This window comes from Anolis carolinensis, chromosome 6 (genome assembly GCF_035594765.1).
Source record: "Anolis carolinensis isolate JA03-04 chromosome 6, rAnoCar3.1.pri, whole genome shotgun sequence".
NCBI lineage: Eukaryota > Metazoa > Chordata > Lepidosauria > Squamata > Dactyloidae > Anolis > Anolis carolinensis.
Genome location: NC_085846.1, coordinates 107,232,851 through 107,255,603, shown reverse-complemented (window position 1 = coordinate 107,255,603; position 22,753 = coordinate 107,232,851). Strand labels below are relative to the sequence as shown.

At 37.4% G+C, this 22,753-nt stretch overlaps 1 protein-coding gene across 15 annotated transcripts in view; it reads left to right on the top strand.

Moving 5' to 3' along the window:
* Positions 1-22,753, top strand: part of zmynd11 (zinc finger MYND-type containing 11) — a 96,539-nt gene that overhangs the window by 63,863 nt on the left and 9,923 nt on the right. For 9 of the 15 annotated variants that reach the window (XM_062957563.1, XM_062957561.1, XM_008112297.3 and 6 more), the window contains 9 exons: positions 1,040-1,199; positions 5,458-5,502; positions 9,331-9,492; positions 18,371-18,448; positions 19,122-19,214; positions 19,584-19,671; positions 21,032-21,087; positions 21,935-22,012; positions 22,440-22,558. In XM_062957563.1, coding sequence (XP_062813633.1) covers positions 1,040-1,199; positions 5,458-5,502; positions 9,331-9,492; positions 18,371-18,448; positions 19,122-19,214; positions 19,584-19,671; positions 21,032-21,087; positions 21,935-22,012; positions 22,440-22,558 — 879 coding nt within the window. The remainder of the gene's footprint in view (positions 1-1,039; positions 1,200-5,457; positions 5,503-9,330; positions 9,493-18,370; positions 18,449-19,121; positions 19,215-19,583; positions 19,672-21,031; positions 21,088-21,934; positions 22,013-22,439; positions 22,559-22,753) is intronic. The other 6 variants (XM_062957564.1, XM_008112301.3, XM_003221934.4 and 3 more) reach the window with 3 other exon arrangements.

The window sequence follows — 22,753 nt, the reverse complement described above, 5'->3', positions numbered from 1 at the left end:
CTATATGTTTTTGTTGTGGGATTGAAGTCTTGGAGAAGCAGCCCTCCTCCCCACCAGGGAGAAAATAACACTGTGTGAGGTGATTGAAGAAGACTTTCTCTGCTATGGCACCCTACTTGTGGAATGCTTGCTCTTTAATTTGTGCCAACACTGACTTCATTCTGTTGTTTTTGTATCAAAACTTCTGTGTCCAAATCTTTATGTGTACGTGGTTTTAAGCTGGTTTAACATATGTAACAATTTATCTTACTGTTTTATATACTTTCATTGTGATTAAATTGTTTTTTACTCTTCTTAATTTCAAATTGTTTAAATTGATATTTTTGTGCTCCAGTCTGAGATCCTAGGTGTAATATACACATCTAAATTAAGAAGCAAATAAGAAATATTAAGCAATGTGGAAATCAAAGCAGGAAGCCAAAAATCACAAAGTGTTTTCAGATTTTTTTTACAGTTGGCTGTCCACTTTCGTGGAAGTTAGGGAAAATAGTAAATACTGAACAGTGGGGGCAGAACACCACAACTTGTGTTTAGTACCAAAAAAAGCACACCTTACCCCACAGCCACTGCCTCCCTCCCAGAGCCACCAGCACATTCACACATCAGCAGCATCCTTAGGAGGATGTTGGAGGAAAGTCATCACTGCTGCATCCACCTCCTTCAGATGGGGATGCTGTGCGAATTTTCACAGTTCACCCCCATCTTTGTGAGGGAGGTGTAGTGGTGGCAGGGATGACTTCTCCCCCTTCCACCTCCTGAGGGTGGGGCTGCTGAATGTGTACATGACCCCGTATGAGTGATGCTCTTGGCAGGACAGAAGGAAAGGGGGGGGGGAGTGCAGGAGGGAGGAGGTTGAGCTAGTTAAGGAGTAGGGCAAGCTTGCTAATAATCAGAACTGCAAATATTAGACTGCGAATGTAGAGGGCTGAATATATACCACAAAATATATGCAGATGTTAAGATTTTTAGTGCTTGCTTTCTGTTCTCTTACAGGTGTGTGTCTTGGATGTTTTAGTACTTGTTTTCTCTTTTGTTACAGGTATATGTCTCGGGTTCATGGTATGCATCCCAAAGAGACCACACGTCAGCTTAGTTTAGCTGTGAAGGATGGCCTTGTTGTTGAAACTTTGACAGTAGGATGTAAGGGATCAAAAGCTGGTATTGAGCAAGAAGGATACTGGCTGCCTGGAGATGAGATTGTGAGTATATTTCCTGCAAGATTTTACATCACATTTCCTGTTATGTTGACAATCTGCTATTAGCAGTTCCAACTAGCAGCTAACACACAGGGGCCTTAGTAGAGTTTACTTCTTAAATGTCATAGTTTATAGGAAACTAATTTCTTTATTGGTTTCTTATAGCTATCACGAGTTCATTTTTCAACCTATAATCTTTTAGATCCAAAGTAATTATGGGTTAGAGTGTTAAAGATTAATAATAATAATAATAATAATGTCTTCAATGTGCTGCCACTGTACAAAAAAACACAATACAAGAAGACAATAAGACATACAGTGTGATAAAAAAGGAAATATGTGGCAATAAAGGGACTAATACAAATAGGAAAACAAAATTATCTAGTTATACATATTGTAAAATTAAAATAGAATCCCAAACACATTAGAAAACAAAGCAGTCTTTATCTGAGACATAAAACAGTGCTTTTAGGAGCAGTCTGCAGATATTTTGAGAAAGTTCCAAGGGTATGAAGCAATAGGGCCCAAAGGATGAAACAAAACTAAGGGGGGGAAACAGACAAACTCTGAGCTAGGTAGAGATCAAGGAAGCAATCATGTAGGTCTTTAAAATACTTATATTGGATCCTAAAGAAGACAAGAAGTCAGTGAAGGGACATAAAAATGGGGTGACGTAATCAAAACATTTTTAATGCAAAAGCGTAGACATTGTTTATATATCTGTATTTTGGCTAAAGCTTAATTTAAAGAATAAAAACATTAGATGACAATTACTGATACACAAACCCATCTTTCCCTTTCAACAGCATGCTGCATAACTGGCTTTTGCATAAAGTCTCTTGAGTTTAAAAAGCAATTTGCTAATTTGACACCATTCATTTGCCATTAGAAAACCATGAGTGCATGGAATTGCAGTGTGATTCATTGGATCATCCATGTTATTTAAATCGAATAGATAGTTTAAGAGGACTGCAGGAGGGAAGGAGGAATGTTGCTGTTACGTCATTTGGAAAGTACCATTTTGTTCCATAAAATACCCCTGTCTGAAGCATTTTCTGTTGGTAATTGTTGGAATTGCTTTGACAAAGAATGTCTGGTCATATGCTCTTTTGGTGAAGGGCCCTGGATGAATGGCATAAGAGGAGCTACTGCTGGGAGGGTCATTGGGTATAGAAATAGGAGTGGCCAGTTTATTTCTTAGTCTTATGGATTAGAAGAGCCCAGGACCTCTCTTTGGCCATTTGAAATCAAAATCAGCTAGATGCCCCAATACTTTCCTATCAGATTGAGAGCACTTGGTCATACTGCTTAAAACTGCAGCTGTGGTTTACATGTTGTTGCATTCAGTTTATCTTGAAGCTGAAAAAAATAGTGAATCACTTCTGATAGTGATTTAAATCCTGTTGTTAGTCTTTACTAGAGTATACCAACATTGGATTTATTTATCTGTTGATTCATTATTCAATAATTGATTGAATAGGTCTGCTCCAGCTGGGACTAATCAACTGCATGCAAAAAAAAACCGTATTAATTGGAACATTCTTTAAAAACAAAGCTCAGACACATTTCAACTTTAATTTAAATCTGAATGCTTGCAGTATCTTAATCAGTATACCAGAGCCTTGGGGAAAGTTGCAAAATAAAGTTTTTCACGGATAGCATTTGTGTACAGAAAAAAATGGAACCTCCCAGACCTGAGTATTTTGTGTATTGGGGGTGAGAATAAATTAGCCTTTCCTTCTCCAGTGCATATGTCCAGTGCTTAAATACATAGACTGCCTCCCTCTATTCCCTCAGTTTACTGAAAATGTTCCTTGCTACAATGGGAGCAGACACAGAATAGAAAGAATAGAGGAAGAATGCTCATTGGAGATGTTGAGGTTGCCTTTTAAAATGCTTAGCTTTAGAATTATCTAAGCTTGCTCTACACAGGAAAATCTATATGCATGCGTTCACGGGCAATCATTTGAAGAACTGTGGTTACAGGTAAGCAACAAAGGAAAGGGTTCTTTGAGAAATAAATGATAAAACCCTATTTTTAAATAAAATTATGCACTTGAAAGATAAAGCAGCAATCTTGAATAAAGCTAGTGTCATAAAAAGTAGTAAGTTCCATAAGAAATAGGTGCCTGAAAACCTACAGAGAGATATAGTTCACAAAATCTACATGTTTTGAAATCATACCATACTAACTTGGGCCACAATGCTTGAACTTCGCAATAAATTGTACTGAAGTGGTTACAAATAGCTGTTATACTTATGACGCTCCTCACAGATATTTATACCAGGATTGTCTGTATTTTGCACTGATAGATTATTATTTTTATTGAGAAGATATAATTAATTATTAGTATAAGTCAAACAAATTGCCCATATGTTTTCTTAGTTGGCATACTTTTACACCATAACTAGTCAAAGGAAAGTAAATTAGCTTTCTATGAAATTGAAACCCTACCCCATGGCCATTTGAAATATTTCATGTTTTGTAGATTTTAATCGGCATTGCACATAATCTTTACCATATAAGAGCTAAAAAAGGGAACTGATATTTCTGAAATGCTGGATTCTGCAGCAAATATAATTTTCTATGGCATTTCTGTGCTTGCATGGATTGCAGAAGGCATGCAACCCTTCCACATAATTCAAAGTCTTGTAGACAAGTATAAGAAGAAGAAAGTACAAGAACACTCGTTTAACATGGGAAATAGCCCTGTCTTTCAGTTATTCTTTTCCAGCAGTGATAGGCAAGATCAGTTCGTGTATTTTTCTCTCTTCCAACTCTATGATTCTATGATACACCTCATCTTCAAAATGAGCATTTCTGCTTTTAAAAAAGGCAGGCTGATAATACATACATTAGGAAGCCTTTTAACACTTCAGAAACCCACTGGCAAACACATGTACTTGTCTTAATTGTGTAAGCCACCTTGACCCAGTATTGGAGAAGTAGGGTGGGATATAAATGAATAACGCAATGGTGGCAAACCAAGCTGAATATGGCAATGGTTGTGTTCTATTCAATTTGTGAAAAGTTAAACTAAAAAAAAGAATTACTGTAGTGTGGTTGTGCCATATTTTTTAAGGGATAGCATCACAATCATAAAATCATGGACATTTGTATTTGATAATTCCCTTGCATATCCACATATGGATATGATATCATATTAAATTCACCCTACTTCTTTTGGAGTCAAAACTGTTCCTGCCGCAGCATCTGATCAGATATTACTATTATTATTATTATTAAATGCATTTCTATACCGCTTTTCTCACCCCTGGGGGGACTCAAAGCAGTTTACAACATAATAAATCGCAAAATTCAATGCCTTACTTATATATAAAAATATATCACATATTTAAATAAAAAACATACAACTGTCGATTAAAACAATTAAAACTATAAAAACATCAAACATAGACATATGTATGAAACATATTAAAGCAATTAACATAGGTCCCTTCTCTATCCCCACCACCATCCATCATCTCCCTCTCCATAGAGTTTCAACCTATCTTTATATAACCTCCCTGCTCCCCCAGGGAGCAAGATGGTGGAGGCCCTCGATGGCTGAGACCCCCACAGGCATGGTCCTTTTATGCCCCAGCCTCTGGAGGCAGGCAGGTGTTCTTGCTGGGCCTGGCTTTGCAGAGTCACAGGGCCAGGGCCTCAGTTCTGCAAGGAGTGAGTTCTACTCACTCCTTGCAGGAGTGTTGCTTCCCCCTGTCTGCTAGTACACTGACTCTCGCCCATTTTTTTCATTTGGGGAATTTTTCCTTGCACAGGGATTTTTGATTTGCTTCATAGTTACTCAGCCAGTGCTGTTACCTGTCCAGTTACTTTTAGCAACAAACCAAAAGCATAATTTATTTACAAAATATGAAGAGTAGTTGGTCCCTGATAATGCGTAATAAAGGGCACACCATCTTCAGTTTTCCAAGGGTTTGATACCATAATGGGACCTGTCGTGAAGATATTTCTTTCCACTGTTATGCTGAATAATTTTAGACATTAGTTCTTTCCTGCTTCAAATGTGTGTTTTCCTAATAATTTAATTCCCTGTAAAAATTTCAGGAGCATAAGATAAGTTGGTGAAATGAATTTAAATAAAAAAGCCCATACAGTGTGTTTGGGGAAAACATGTGTGGCTTGGATGCAATCTGTAACAGTACTTTCCCCATCTCCATGTTTCAATTTTTGTACCTCAGATGGGTTCCAGTACAGAGACCATGTGTTTGTTTTTTGTTTTCTTTATTTTGAAAGGCCTACAGTATGCAGCCTTTCTCCCGGACAACAGCAAAAATCAAGGTGAACAACTTTTGCACTATGTAGACTTAATATCCTGTTATATTTTCTTTCTGTTGTACAGTAGGATAGATTAGATTATTGCTCCTTCAGTGTTCAGGTTATTGTATTAATAATGCTAATCATCCATGTTCCTTGCAGTTCTGCACTTGGCCAGTACAGTTAAACGCTTAATTTTTTCTTCCTCCTCCTCCTGGGGAGCTGGAAGTGGTTGCTCACATGTTTTGCCACAAGATGTGAACTTGCAATGGTTTCCCTTTTATCCGCTATTTTAGGAGTAGATGATGACACCTGGTGGTAGTGTTTGCAAGTGCAAAGGAGGTTTTTTTGTTCTTTTTCGATTTTGAGAAGTATCGTATTTGCTATAAATTCATAAGGAGATGGTCGAGTCATAGAAATACATAATGTCTTGTGTGAAGAAAATCTCTTACAGATAATCATGTACACAAATTTTACAAGGACCTTGAATTTCTGTGGAGGATGCACATGATATCTACTATAAGGCATTTTTCAGACGTTTGCCTGTTTGCCATTAGCATTAGTTTTACTAGCCTCCGTTTTGCTATAGATCTTCTATTCTATCAAATTTTAATTATAAAAATGGCATTTTAATTATCTGTTTTATTGTTGTTTTTAATGAAAATCACATCAGAAATACAAAGTCCCACCAAGTGGCACTCAGATTAGTCTTGTATCCACTGGGTCACATATGCAGTGTGCCCTCTCACTTCTTCCTTATGACTGTGCTCATTCATCTCTTTTTGTAAATATTTCCAGAAATAATCATTAAGTCTCATTGATCAAAATGCTTTTCAGAATGCCTTTACTTGTTGCATGTATTGCCATTGAGTTAAAATGCATTTATGAAGAGCATACTCAGTGAATAACTTCTGATTACCAATACACTCTTGAATACAATGATGCTCAAATTTAAGTTACTCTGTCATTTCGAGTATCAGTAACCTGGATCAATCCAGCCTGGGCTGCAAGATAATACTCTTTGCCTGTGTGGGTGATGATTGGCTGCAAACTTGGATCAGATCCAGTATGTTGTCCAGCTAAACAGAAAAGGTTACATCAGAGCAAGAGCTTTGCAGCAAATGAAGCTGGAGTGTACCACTTACTGCATACCTGAGTTAGTTAGATCTTGTTTGTTAGGACGCAACGTGAAAAAGTGCTTAACAACAATTAAGCTAGAAGATACTATAAGTGACTTCCTTGTAATCTGTGGTTGAGATCACGAATGGCTCACAGCTCTGCAGAACTCCTCATCCTGGCAGCTGTCAAACTCTATGAGTGCTGTTACAATTATTAAACAGCTAGGAGAAGGGAGGAGTTAGACCAAGCATCAAAGATCTACTTTCATTCTCCAAAGCAATTATCCAAAGAGAGTAGAAGTCTAAATAATGCTTGGCAAGGTGGAAGGCAGTAGGAGAAGAGGAAGACAGCCTAGCAGATGGATAGACTCAGTCAAGTAGGCCACAAGGCTGAGTTTGCAAGTCCTGAGTTAATGGCAGAGTGACTTGGATGTTTCTCATTCATAGGGTCACCAAAAGTCGAAGTCAACTTAATAACAGTTCGCAACAACGCTCTTACATATATCTCTATATGGATATAGAGGAATTTAACAGGAATTTAACTTACGGTACATGATTTAAATGCCATTAGTGGCTTGACCATTGCAATTTTATCACCTTGTTTATTATCTAATTACATAAGTGTGAGTACTTTAAAAATAATTTAAAAGTTTTAAAGATTTGATGTTTTAAAGAAGAAAAATAGAATTCTAAAGAGCTGTTTACACTTGGGGATGGCTGCCAAACAGTGCTTTAAAAGTACACAGGGCAGGAAAATCCTCATGACCACTTTGAGTCCATGGGCAGATTCTGCAAGGCCCTTACATGTACATTTACCCAATCAGAGGAGCACCTTTTGGATTGCCTACCATCATGGAAATCACAGCCGTATGCTATGTGCCAAGGTGACAATTGTTCATACAAACTTTTACAGCATCTTTGTGTAAATGGGACACCCCACTTATTACTAAGGTGCTAATCATATATCAGCTTATCCCTCAAGTGTGCCATCATAAATATAAACACCAATAATTAATGCAAACATTTTGCTAACCTAAGCACTACTTCATGTGAGAAGTGAACCTCAGCATTTTGGCTGTGTAGGTGTAAGGCTGATGGGTACATTTCTTAGCTATTGGGCTGCTCTATAGACACCATTTATAATCTTGCCGCCCAAGCACCTGTTTGTGGAGCTTGCACATGGAACTGCCCTGGTAGGTATAAGGTTTGAAATTCCAACTGGAATATTTATTATCTGTTATTAATAAGCTGTAGGCTATAGAGATTACGTATCATAGTTGTGTGTGGTAAGTTTATTTCAGTGGGACTTCAGTTAACCTGCATAGAAGTTTAACTTGACTTTAGATCATATCCTGCTCATATTGATTCTGAATACAATTTAAGTCCAAATATAGAGATTAGCAGATGAAGATCACTGGGGTACATTTTATTCCTTCATTGCTGAACTTTCTCTCCTTGAGAGCAAAGGGTTTGAAATGATACTTTATTGTGGCTGAATTGTGCCCATTCGAAGGAAAAGAGGGTCAGCTTTTTTTTTTTTAAACTGCTTATGAATGCTCCTAAAGCCTTTGGCAAGCTGTATTAAAGAAAGAATTGAAATTGAACCCAACCAGAGAAAAACAAACTACAAAATGGCAGATGAGCCCCCAAAGTGGGTGCGGAAGTGGGTCAGACTTTATAGTGATAATCTAAGAATTTTTAAAGTTGGCTATTACATGTAGTTCAAAGCTTGGAGAAGTTATTTTTAGTACTTCGTTCAGTCACCATGCTGCCAAGGGGAGTCCGGAAAATGTATTCCAAAACAGTAAGCTTTCCAAGCAATGGTATAATTATGACTCCAGCAGATATTGAGACTAGTGCATGGGAGTTTTTTTGCATCTGTTAGACCTGGGAGGAAAGGAAGGAATTTTGTTCTGCAGACCACTTTTACAAAACATGAAAACATTTCCTTCACGTTTCTCATGGCCTTTGGGAAAAAAAACATCAAGGTCATGGATATATATGCCCCACCTACTGTCCCCAGACCAATCTGTTTTCCTGAGCAACTGTCTTGTCTCCGAAAGTAGTAGTTCCCATTAGGGGAAATTATTTATACATCATTTATAGAACGAATAGATACTTTAAAGAGAAAGCCACAGCTGCTGGGGAAGAATTGGTTGTGGAGTAGCAGTTTTCTCCTTTTCTTTCTTTTCAAAAAACCTAAGGCAAGGAGAGCAGATGCCAGTCCTCAGATCCCTTCTGAACTTTTGCTTCAAACAGCAAGAAAAGGATCCCTATCTTCATGTTAATTGCAAGGGGGAACTTATTGATGGGATAGCAAAAGGTTAGGCATTACAATTTACTGATGTAATGCAGAAGGAGTTTTCTCATCATCTTTCAAGGAGACAAGGTCACTGGGATTAATACAAAGATTCTATTATGCAGGGCAAGAACAATTTCTTCTAATGATGGGGTACTTTTTCTCAATGGCTGGGATCATGTCATATTTATTGTGTTTGTGATGCTAACCAGATGCTCTTAAAACAAGATTTAATGCCTGAGTTCTTGAAAGTTTAAAAGTGTGTCGTGTTCTAATATTAAGATTCCTTAAATTTATTTTTGGGATTTGGATATTTCCCCCTGAAAACAGTTGGACTAATCCACAAAGGAGGTGCAGTATTAGAAATGTAAAATGTTTTTGGCTGTTTCAGATATTGACAGAATGTTCTATCAAATTATTTTGTATTTTTTGTAGGACTGGGAAACAGAAACTCATGACTGGTATTGTTTTGAATGCCATTTTCCTGGAGAGGTGTTGATATGTGACCTGTGTTTTCGTGTATATCATTCCAAGTGTTTATCTGATGAGTTCAGGCTTAGAGACAGCAGTAGTCACTGGCAATGCCCAGTTTGCAGGGTGAGTACCTCTGAGCTTTCTTGTGCTGAATAGAGGCTTGGTATTTGTTATTATAGTTTCTAGAAGATGTTTCTGGCCAGGAGAAATACCCAGCTTTGCCTATCACAGTATTAATGCATGTGTAAAATGCAAATCCAGAAGTGTGATCAAATCTGGATGTGCCTGGGCAAAATCTTTCAGAGCCTGCAATCAGTGAGCATCTTTTGACAACAGTTGGATCAAATGTTTTACTGGATTGGCCTGGAAACAATTAAAAAGTGCCATAATCTGGAATTTCAGAAATGCCCAGTAAATCTCCAAATCATTCCCAACGATATTTGCCTTGACTGGGCAATGTCTCATTTTAATACCAGAGCAACCTCACTTCAATTCAGTTTAAGGTGCATTGCTATTATGGACACAAATCAGATTTCTCCAGGGAATCCCCACATACACAACCACAATACACACACAGGTATATAAATCAGAGCTATTTTCTATTTTGCATTTTCCTGGATGTTTGGTTCTTTTGACATTTGCCCAACCATATCCAGATATAGATGAGTTTTTGGATACTCCCATAAATGTAGACAACTAGATTGAATATAAAAAATAATTTTAAACACTCTGTGCATATTTGCGTAAGTACTCCAGAAGGTTTGCGTTATGCCATATGAAAATACTTACATTTTCTCTTCTGGGCTTTACTGATGTTTATAAATGCTATATAATATTGTGGGCTGAGATCCATGAGAAACAATTTTATTCAAACACTGTATTCAAAGCCAGTATATCACACTTTTTAAAATATTGCCATAAAACAAAGTACTTTTCAAACATTTTTTTCCTTTTTTGCTCAGTTTTTCAAAATCTACTAATTTGATAGTTTGCCCTCCTTCACCCCATAATAAGTCATAGATGTAACAGGGAAGAATGAGAAAGAAGGGAGGGAGACAGAGAGAGAGAGACAGAGAGAGAGAACTTCATATATGCAAAATTTAATGGATTAAAATCCAGGATTTCCCTTTTGCTTTCCCCATTTACCTTTTTTAAAAATAAAAAATATGCATAGCATACTGTGCTGGAAGATGTATTAAAAAGCATGGAATGTGTGAATGAGCAGTCCTTGTAACTTCTGCTGTAGGAAGCATCCTCTTGCTTGAAATTACAGGCCACTTTCATATTTTAAAAAATGGACTTTCATGATATGTCCAGCATAATTTTGCAACTTGAAGACCGTGCACAAAAATTGTTTTGGTGCATTATGCAAGTGTAAGCAGTGGCCACAAGAGAAAGAAGATCACAGACATGGTGACCATAAATATGCATTAGAAAAATAGTTTGCTCAGAGTAGTGGCAAGGGAAGGCAGAGTCTGTCTGTCTTAGAAGAAGTGCAAGTGCTAGCATAATGTACTAATATGAATCTAGCCAATGTTGAGAGGGCAGGATGGGGATAGTGCGAGCTTTGGATTTTTTCAGCTGGAGAGAAAGAGGTTATTCCCACCTTATATCAGCTCCTGTTGAGTGTTCCCTGAGCAGAGAAAGCCCTCTACCACCTTTCCCAATGGCCATTCTCTTCCTTGTATATGCATCTATCCAAACACACCTTCTTTCTGTCTTTTTTGCCTTGCTTATTGATGGACCCTCACAAGCTGGCTATCAATCTTAAGGAAGTTACCCACTTCCTCAGGTTAGTGAGCCATTGTCCAAAGACTCTGCAATGGGGCTGTCAGGTCCCATATACTTTCCTTTCTATTCAGTTTTTCATCTTCTTCTGTCCAGCAGAATACTAATCCACTTAGCTGCCTGCCAGCTTCATTGCATTTTCCAAATACTGATTATTCTAAAAAAGGGCATTTGTAATCTGGTTTTTTAGATTTCCAGTGCCAGTAGAGTCCCACTATTGGGAGTGAGAGATTGAAAAGTAGCATTGGGAGTCCATGTAGTAAAATTAGGCATGGAGTCCATTATGTGTGCAGTAGCTCCTTTGTTGGCTCTCTTTTTGGTCTAACTCAGAGCAATATCAGTATAATTACAGGAATGAGCACACATTCTCCAGATTTCATTGTCATCAGGCCACAAATACAAAATAAATCAATTAAAGAAATATATTGTGGGGCCCTGAAAAAGAACAAGAATCATGATTGTGTACCATTTGGCAAAACAACTCTATGCAGGCTTTTCTGCAAGTCACTTGGCATCCCACCTCAAACTGGCCAGCTGCATCTCCTAACATTGGTGTCCTAGTATGTACGCCAGTAGTGAAGCAACAAGCATATTAGGTAAAGCTTTACTTAATGGTGGCAAATACCAGTCGCTACTCAGCAGAGGAACAGCTGGTGAAGAAAGATATGAATACCACCACTGGTTTATTGGCACTGAAATTTGCAAGTGTGGGTTTCATATTATAGACAGGATCATTAGGCTTACTTAATTGTAGAGTTCACGTTATATTCTCCAGATTTCATTATCACGAACTCATTCGTTCTGAAAAGCCAAAAATAGATTCTTTAAAAACTGCTTCATGACATTTCTACTTCACTGATAGGAGGCAGAGGAATTGTAAAATGACCAAATGGCTTTCAATTATTTTTCACAGTAATCTTGTACCATCTTTGCCTTTCCAAGTTTCCACTCCTCTGAACATTTGACTTGGGAGTTAGTAAAGGTCATCATTGAGCTTAGATCTATCATATTATAAATGATTATAATGTACAATTGTGTTATTCCTAATTATGCCATATTTTCCCCTAGAAAATGCTCCTTCATAACTTTTCTTTCCTCGAGGAATGCTACATTCAGAACAAACCTCTCTGGACAGAGAGAAGATGTTTTTAGGTGAAACAGAAGCAGGGGAAGGGTTCATCACCACCTTCTCCTCTGATTGACTTGATGCTTTTAAAAATATTCTTCATTTTATTTGAATTCAACATGATCCAGGCTTTGCCACTGTTACAGCTGGTTTAGTAAATTAATAACAACTAAGTGCATATATGAAAACTTAAATGCAACTTATAGTAGATACATATGTGCGATATTGAATTGCCAAAGTCTTAAGGGACAAAAAGGTGACCTTGGCTGTTCAAAATTTAGCATCATCAATTTTCAGACATGTTTTTTTCTTCATTTCCTTTGGAATGTTTGATTCAACAAACATTTGCAGGACAATCTTTATACGTTTATAGCATACGTAAAAATTCCCTTGAGCAGGTATTGCCCAGACCCAGATACACCTATCTCTACTTTATGTAGAGATAGGTGTATCTGAGATATCTGCCTTCATATTGCCTATTGGCTTATGGTGCCCCCATGAATTCCATAGGGTTTTCTTAGCCAAGGAATACTCAGAAGTCCCCACATCCAAGTACTAACCAAGGCTGACCCTGATTAGTTTCCAAAATCCAATGGGATCTGGTACGTTTATGGCATTAAGACACAGAACTGCATTAGGCATTGTTATTTCTTGAGATCATGTTCAGAATTGTGTAGGAGCACTAGTGTACCCGTGTAGTAAAATTTGGGGAAATATCTTAACGATAAAGCAGATTTGATGATAGAGTGTATTTCTCTTCATTTTTTCTACTGCCCAAGAAATGTGAGACAATTTAGAACTTTAAGTAAAAGGTGAAATTTGTATTGGACATAAATGGGTTTTGTAGCTGGTAAGCTACTTTTAGCAGTAGTTCCTGTATGACGAACTCTTTAACAATCTGTCCTAAGTATCCCATGCCGGGATATGATCAAATCAGTTTTACACTCATCCGTTAGATCTTCCAGGTTTACACACATTCTTTTTTAAAAAAAATTAGCCTTTATTTAGAGTCAGGGTGGGAATAAAATATACAAATATTTCTGTCTCTACTAATAAGCTTAAGATTTACCCTCTGTTCATGAGCATGTTTCCCCGCTTTAATGGCATGGCCCAGTAGTGGCTTCCCTTTCTAATTTTCTTTTTGCAAGAAGAAAAGAAGTTTGTAAAGTAGCGTATCTCAGGCTTTTGACCATTCTGAGTGTTGTCCAAAGCAATTTTTTTTCCATAAAGGAGCCTAACACCACTATGTGACAGCAGTCAGGTTTTCTTTGTACTATCTGCAATAAATAATAATGGAAGCAACCTGCTAAAGAGATTCGTTTCAACAACTGCCCCCACCTTTCAGCTGAGGAAATCTCAAACTCACAAAGGCAAACCACTCATGCACTGGAGAATGAGTCAGAACGTCATCCATGCCCCCTGAAATGCATCCATCTAACAAACACATTTCTTAAAAAGAAGTATCATGGATTCCCCCTGACACATGGCTTAAAATATTGTATTCCCTGAGAGACCATGAAAAGCAGTTTCTATGCCTGAAATCAATTGGTTTAGCAGATACAATGTCTATAAATGTAAAACTGTTGAAATTTGGAACTGCATATATTTGATTGGAGTTATGGTAGGCTTTTTCAGCATGAGCATGGCAGTTGAAACACAGTTATCAGCAAGAACTCTGAATATTGCTCTTTACAAAAATGCTGAGAATCTTAAACTCTGTGGTGAGATCGCTCCTGGATAATTTCAAAAGGGATTTAGTACTTTGATTCCCCCTTCTGACTTTCTTCAAGAGCCATATTTTGGAGATATTTAAGCCATGTCACCAAAGCATAAAGGCCATGTGGAATTCATGTTACAACTTTTAGACTGTGAAGAGCCTTGTTAATTTGTTTTACATTCTTTGAACAACTTTATTTGACATGCTCAACCTTATTCTGAAACGTTATTGTTTGATATTTGCAAAATGTATACAACATGAGCACAGAATAATAACTGATGGGTAGGCTACAAGAATGTTTACATATAAATTTGTTGACTGCAGGGAAATTTGCCAGGAGCTTTAAAATGCAATATTGCATGCTGGATTAGATGTAATTTTGCAAGCATGTTAGTGGTACAACAAATTTATCCAGGGTCTAGATCCAGAAAACACTTAGGAGAGTGCAAATCTCTGCCAGCATAAACTATCATGAAATGGGGCAGAGGGAGCTGTTTTGACACACTTCCTTGCATTTAAGGGTTAGTTATTAGAACTTTCTAGCAGAATAGTACTGGCAGTGTGAAATTCAGTTCTTCTGGTTTCTTATTTCCAGAATGTATGTGAATGTGTGAAAATTGAAATGTATGTATCATTTTAAAGTTGGAGGGGTTGGAGCACAGGGTACACATTTACATTATTTTGATACACCTTATTTCAGATTCATTGCTCAAAGGAGTAAATATATTGGGTTGCTGTGAGTCTTTCGGACTGTATACCTCACAACCTCTGAGGATGCCTGCCACAGATGTGGGTGAAACATCAGGAGAGTAAGCTTCTGGAACATGGCCATACAGCCCGAAAGACTCAGCAACCCAGTGATTCCGGCCATGAAAGCCTTTGACAATACAGCAAACGTATTTCTTCCTGAAATGTGTTCTTTTAAAAATAAACCGTTTATTGATTTATTTACTTCTGCTATGCGAACCCTCGCAGAAAGGAAAATATGCAAAAATAATGTAAAATAATAAACTTCCATTTGGAAAAGAATAATTTGTGCAAAATGTATTGTCAACATGCCCAACTATCCTTTCTTGCTAGATGACAGCTGAAAGAGAACTCAATGCACGATGGAACAGTGCAATAATACTAGTGTAGAACTGGGGGAATCTAGTTATTCATAGCTCTGATTTTTGACGGCTGAGAGGCAAAATTACAAAACCAGTTGTGCTTTTAAAAGTATTCGTGGGCAAAACGTAGCCCTTCAGACATACATGTTGGCTTGCAACAACCAGTATTCCTCAACATTGTTTTTGCTCATACCATAATTTGTTTTAAAAGCTGGAATTGGGAACTGAATAGATAGAGTCATGTTATGTTTTGCTGTTGCATTTTTGCTTTATTGCAAAAACAATAATTTTTGTTGAATAATAATGATTTATGCCACAATATTCAAACTAGCTTCAGTGGAACTAGTAAGAAATAGTGGTCTAAGAATTGCAGCCAAGATACTCAACAAATTTCATACATTAGAAACCAACAAAGGAAATTGTGGTTAGGAAAACCATACCAAGCATTTACAATAAAGCTACTTGGGTTTCAAAGTACTCTTTTGGCATATGTTTCTTATTCCTCAGATTTGAAAACATCTCTGTACATTATATCATACACTGATGATGGCAAAGCTCTGAGCTTCTAAAGAGATTCAGCCCCTTTTTGATTTTAGAGCCTGTATTGGATTCTAAGTAAAAACTACAAGTTTTTTTTTTCAAGATTTGACCTACATAAGGCTCAATATAGAATAATAGAGTTGGAAGAGACCACATGGACCATCCATTCCAACTCCCAGCATGCAGGAAAAGCACAATCAAAGTAACCCTGACAGATGGCCATCCAGCCTCTTTTTAAAAGCTTCCGAGGAAGGAGCTTCCACCACACTCCGAGGCAGAGAGTTCCACTGTTGAACAGCCAGGAAGTTCTTTCTGATATTCAAATGGAAACTCCTTTCCTGTAATTTGAACTCATTGGTCTGAGTTTTAGTCTTTAGGGCAGCAGAAAACAAACCTGCTTCCTTTTCCTTATGAAATTTCAAATATTTATACATGTCTATCAGGTATTTTCTCAACCTTCTCTTCTGCAGGCTAAATATACCCAGCTCTTTAAACTGATCCTCATAGGGCATGGTCTTCAGACCTTTGATCATTTTAGTTTCCCTCCTCTGGACACTTTCCAACTTGTCAGTATCTCTTTTAAACTATAGTGCCCAGAATTGGACACAGTATTTTAGGTGAGGTCTGACCCCAAAGCAGAATAGTGAGGCACCATGACTTCAATCTAGACACTATACTCGTTTTCATGCAACTCAAAATCCCATTGGCTATTTTAGCTGCTGCATCACACTGTTGGCTCATGTTCAACTTGCTGTCTACTAAGACTCCAAGATCTCTTTCACATGGACTGTTGTCAAGCCAAATGTCACCCATCTTATATTTTTGCATTTCATTTTTTCTGCCTAAGTGAAGTATCCTACACTTCTCCTTGTTGAAATTCATTTTGTTAGTTTTAGCCCAGCTCTCTAATCTGTTATGGTAATTTCTGATCCTGTCTTCTGGAATATTAGCTGTCTCTCCCAATTTAGTGTCATCTGCAACCTTGATAAATTTGCCCTCTAAACCTTCATCCAAATCATTAATAAAGATGTTGCACAGTACTGGGACCAGGACGGAGTCCTCTTTATAGCATCCCACTCGGCGCTTTATTTCAGGATGAAGAAGAATCATTTGTGAGCACCTTTTGGGTTTGGTCAATTAACCAGTTACACATCCTCCTAATAGTAGTATTGCTAGCCCACATTTTACTAGTTTGTTTGCAAGAATATTATGGGGGACCTTGTCAAATGCCTTACCGAAATCAAGATATGCTACATCCACAGCATGCCCTGAATCTACCAAGTTTGTAATCCTATCGAACAAAGAGATAAGATTAGTCTGGCATTACTTGTTTTTTAATAAGTCTATGTTGGAATTCTCTTCTCATTTCTGAGGTACCATGTACTTTTAAAGTATTTCTCACATTGTGGTTTCCTCTCACTGACAAAAGCAGGAAGGCTCTGTTTTTTGCAACACTGGTTCCTGTCCACTAAGATTTTAATTTAAAAGCTTTCAGTTTTTTTCCTGTGTCTGTCTATCAATCCATCATCCCATGTACACTAGCTTTTCATGTCTGTGATTAATAGGAAGGTTAGCAAACTACTGTCAAGGTAAGCTTTAATCACATTTGCTCGGTAGAAAAATATGCACAAGACCTTAGACACACTTCCATTTCAGGGCCAACTGAAAACTTCTTTATAACAGCATGAAGGAACTGCTATTTGATGTTACACAACCTCTTGCCTTTCCACTCTTGTCAGGGATTTCCCATAGTGGGGAAAATGTGGCTCTAGGGTTCAGTGCTGTTTTTGCAGGCCCTCCTATTCACATGCTGTTGAAATGCTTTTTATCTACCCCTCCTCAAAGTTGGATGGATTGACTTTCCTGGAAGTCTTCATAATTCACTTTTAAATTAGGTGTTAGGGTGCTACTTAAAATTTTTAAAAAGCTGATTTTCAAAACTGGAAGTGGATATCCTTTTGGCATTCCATGCAACCCTGGACTTGCCTGGACTTGGTGAAGTTGCTTATCTCTGCTCTGACTGCTAACTTCATGCTTCAGCAGTTTGCTTTCCTTCCTGCAACTTGCCTAGGGTTATACACCTGAAGAATATTGGCCAGTATCCAGTGAAAGTGAGAGAGGGGAGGTTCCCCTTCGTTCCTGTAATCTGCAAATCTTAGAGGGAATATAGATTAATAGAGGGAGGATGAATGTGTTCTGATGCTATCATCTGTGCAGCGTTATTTGTCTTAAGTGCATCACATAGTCTTTTTTTGAAAGACTTTGCTCATTAACATAACAGTACTAAGTAGGTTTGCACATATATAAACCCTAAATTGAACCTCTATCCAAGTTAATTCCATTTTGGAATGAGAAAGATAGTGCCCTAAAGATGTTATTCAAACGTGTCATTATATCATGTCCACTTTCAACATTCTCCCTGGAGTTCCTTTCAACAGCTTTTGGTTTTAAGATATTTTAAGCTTTGTTTGTGTTTGAGGAGGGAATAACTTCTGGTCCAATAATGTCACTTGATCAAATCCAGCAGTTCATTTCTTTTCATATTATTTTGATGGAGGTTCTTCACATCCTCTAAGAGAACATTAGAAAGTTGCTTGGGCTAGTGTGATTCTTAAAATGTTGTCACTGAATTTTTTTTAACAATTTGGTATGGTAAAGTTTCCATGCATTCACTAAAGACCAAAATTCCAGAATTAAAATGCTGATTCTTTCCCCCCTCAGAGCATTAAAAGGAAGAACACAAGCAAGCAAGAGATGAGCACTTATTTGCGTTTCATTGTCTCCCGTATGAAGGAACGAGTAAGTTTTGAAGTATCATGTTCTTTATTGCAAAAGGTTATGAAATTCTCTGAATACTTTAAACTTAGGATTGAATTAGTTGACGAGACAGCAGGGTCTCCTCTATCTGCTCCTTTCTTGCATGAGTTTGTTCTTCTTCTCTACCTGAACAGCTGGAGTTCTTTGTCTATCACCAAGTGATAGGATGAAATAACTGCATGAAAAACGTGTCAAAAGTTCTGTGTCAAACTTTTAATTCAGAAGTGAAATGTTCAAGGGAAACATACAGATTGTACTCTGACAACCTGTTGAAAAGGCCTCTCCCTTTCAATGCATTACATTTGACAAGATGTTATGGTTTGAATAAAGTGAATGCTTATTGTTAGATGAGAACCATGTATTCTTCAGAACTGTTGCAGGTAGTTCAGATGTACTGTGTGCGTATCTAACAGATAGTCATGACTCTTATCCACAGTCTTCTATATATGTGATTCTCTATGTGAATCTATATTTTTCATGCCCTATTTATTTCAGGAGCATCCCATCCTTGCTGATTTTCTTGACAAATGCTGAAATAAAACATTACATAAATTTATAATGAATTTATAATTATGTTTAATCTTAAGGTTTGGTTTTGATTTGTATGCTTTACCATTCTTTTTTCAATGAGGATTGTTTTTCTTGTTGCTTTTAGGCTATCGATTTAAACAAAAAAGGCAAAGATAACAAACACCCCATGTATCGCAGACTGGTGCACACAGCTGTTGATGTCCCAACTATACAAGAGGTAGGTTCCTCATAGTTTGACATTATTTTTTGCCTTTAGAAAACAATAATAGTGGAATTGGGACAGAGAAATCTCCAAATGAATACTCCAGAACAGTTTTGCACTACGGAGATTGTTACCTATGCTGGGAAGCCTTGTACTCACACCAGCTTAAAAAGGAGTTCTGTTAGGTTTATCTTAGAGGGACCTATCCGAGAAGCACTACATTGTGTCCCAGAAACTGAAGCTGAGCCCAAATTCTGTTCTCCATCATTGTACTGTGCCCAACTCCACTTCTTGTAATTCTAAACTGATTGATAACGTATACCACTATGTGGTTAATTAGTAACCCTAATGCCTGTCTTTATGATTCTATTAAAATCTGTTTAGAAAGTAAATGAAGGAAAGTACAGGAGTTATGAGGAATTCAAAGCAGATGCTCAGCTTCTTCTACACAACACAGTGATTTTTTATGGAGGTAAGTGGAAATTGTTTAGAGTTAATGTGCTTAGCAGAATCTCAAGTCAGCACTATCTAATTTTAAAAGGTTTTGGAGACAGTGTGTGTGATTAAATATAGTGCTTTTTGAAATACAGTTGCTTGTCCCTACCCATTCTTAGGGACCGTTTCAAAAGTTTTAGTTCCCTTAGAACCATGACGTTTCCAAGAAGATCCTGAAGAGAGGTGTTTGAAGAAGCTATCTGGGCTCTGAGGTGGAGAGAAAGTTCTCGATCTAGCTAGCTCATGAAGACAGAGCTAAGGAATGCTTTGCAGTATCAGCTTTGAGGAATTTGGTAATTCAAAATAGCCCAGCCTGTTCAGTTCCCCCAATTCCCAGAATTCAGCACTGTGGCAGTTTGGCCTCCCTTGATGTGGCTTGTGCAAGCTTCCCAAGCCCATGACTCAGTTGGACAGAAGAGGAATTCCTTACTGTTTCATTTGAGTCTATCAAACACTTCTAGGCTACATTGTTAAGGTTTGCAACTGCACTTTTAGGTCCACAGCTAGGAAATCCCAAGCATTTTCAAAACACTTATAGTGTGTAAAATTAGTTATCTATTTTTCAGTAGTAACTTCTATCTTGCTGAAAGAACAGTATTGCATATAGAAATGGAAATATTCTCATGAGTTCTAACTAGATCCGAACATGGTACTTTACTCTGTTGTGTTGTCTCCTCATAGATGTGCCTCACAAAAGTAGAAGTGCTGTTTTGTGTGAGGGATTAACTCTAGCTAAAACAATATGGTTAATTCTAAAGTCATTAAAGTCAGCACAGCTTTCCTTCTGCTCAGAAAACTCTGCAGGCAGAATCATGGTCTGCCAACCTCTCCACAGTCCAAATTACAGAATGTCACTCACTGAGAAAGCAAGTGTGCTGTTTACGTTTTCTGACCTAGCTAATTGCTGGATGACTCTAGCAAGGCAAGCTGCATAATAGGTGGAAGGGAAGACAAATACTTCTTGCTCACTAAAGCTGGCTACCACTCTGCATGCTAGTTATGCTTGTTGTGTCTGTATGATGTGTTTTCCAGAGTAAAGAGACACAATGCGGAAGTCCTAAACACTTGCAGCACAAACCCTTATTATATGCAGAATGATGCACATTTAGGAACATGCCTTTCATAATAAACGTAGCCTCAGCAGATTCAGTTAGCTCAAGCAGTGTTGAGCAACATACATTAGAAATCACTAAGCAAGTAAGCAGTTGTTCTAAATGTGTCCAACTCGTACCGTTAAGCCTGTGCTGTTTTTCATATTTCAGATGAATACAAGATTGCATATTGTTGATGTGTGAACATTTTAAGCATATTTCGTTTGTTGTGTCATTTATTTGCAGCGGAGAGTGAGCAAGCTGATATAGCTAGGATGCTTTACAAAGATACTTGCCATGAGGTAAGTAACACCCAGTGAGTTAGTTGGTGGGCAGTCTCGTCTGGCATAACTACATATCATTTTCCATCTTGCACTGGTTTCATTGGCTTTGTAAGTTGTAATATTGTGCAGTTATGCAGTAAGCCCTCTGTATCAACTGGGGTTTGGTTCCTTGATGCCCCATAGATACCAAAATTAATGGATGATGGCATTCCATTATATACAATGGTGTAGTAAAATGTTGTCCTTTATATAAAATGGCAGGCAACTCAAAACAAGTGCAGGAGAAAGCCTGAAGGTCTCTGAAATGGTGGGAAATTACAGCAGGGCTCAGCATAGTGCTTGCAGCACAGGAAAAGCAAGTTTTGCTTTTTTGGATTTTTTTCCGAATGATTTCAAACCTATGAATGTGGAGGGCTCATTGTATATAACTACTGATAGCTGCATGTGGTGTTTTAAGAATATTTTAAGCTTGAATAATAACTTAGTATGTGTAGGTTTTGTTATTATACTATAATCTGAATACCTGTTGAAAATAAATTGCCCTTTCATTTATTATCACTAGGTTTTAAAAATTCTGCTAAAAGAAGAAAGATTTTAATTGTATTTTAGAGAGGTAGCAGTTTAGTGATTAAAAAGAATAACACAAATGAGGGTACAGTTTTAACTTGCATTTGCTCCAGTTTAACTCAGATTTTTTTGTTATCTAATTCAGAACTTGAAGTCACTTTGTTAAATGGAAAACCAAGATATATTGAAGACAGTGGCGACCCTATTTAAACATCTTAATGTTTTAGACTTGCTAGAATCATGTTTTTGTGTCATAATTAATAAAAATATATAATCTGACACATGTTTCTCTTTATAGTTGGATGAACTTCAGCTTTGCAAGAACTGCTTTTATTTATCAAATGCACGTCCTGACAATTGGTTCTGCTATCCTTGTGTAAGTTCTCTTTTTCACACAAGCCACAGTTAAATGCACATGAAACATTTGCTGTATCATAAATGAACAGAATATACAAAGGTTTGTGTTACAAGTCCATCCAAAGTCTCTGCTGATAATAAAGAACATGGTACCTGCATATAAACCAAACTGAAGTTCTTCATTTCACACTAAGCCCCTAGTGTTCAGACTTGCTGTGTCTGCATATAAATGGGAGGGTATAATTAATACTGTACCAGCACACTATACAAAAAATACAGTGTTGACTCTGCTGTTACACTGATCAGACTCTTTTGTATTGGGATTCCTATAATTTCTGTATATAAGACATAGCCTAACATAGCCTGATTGTGTGATTGAATGTAATACTTAAAATTGTCAACACCAAAATTAATTCTGGAATCTAAAAAGCCTCTCTGATTTTCAGATACCCAATCACGAGTTGGTTTGGGCTAAAATGAAAGGTTTTGGATTTTGGCCTGCCAAAGTCATGCAGAAAGAGGACAATCAGGTCGACGTTCGCTTTTTTGGCCATCACCACCAAAGGTATTTTCCCATGCAGCAGCTCTGGATAAGTATATTTCATTACTTTAGTACTAGATGAAATAACCACAAAGACCTTGTTAACATGCCCCCCCCACCCCAACTTATGGTTTAAGAGACATAGAAGAGACTGTCAAGTGATTCACAAGAGATTTCATTTTCAGAAGTGCCACAGGGATGTTCTGTAATATCTGTTAG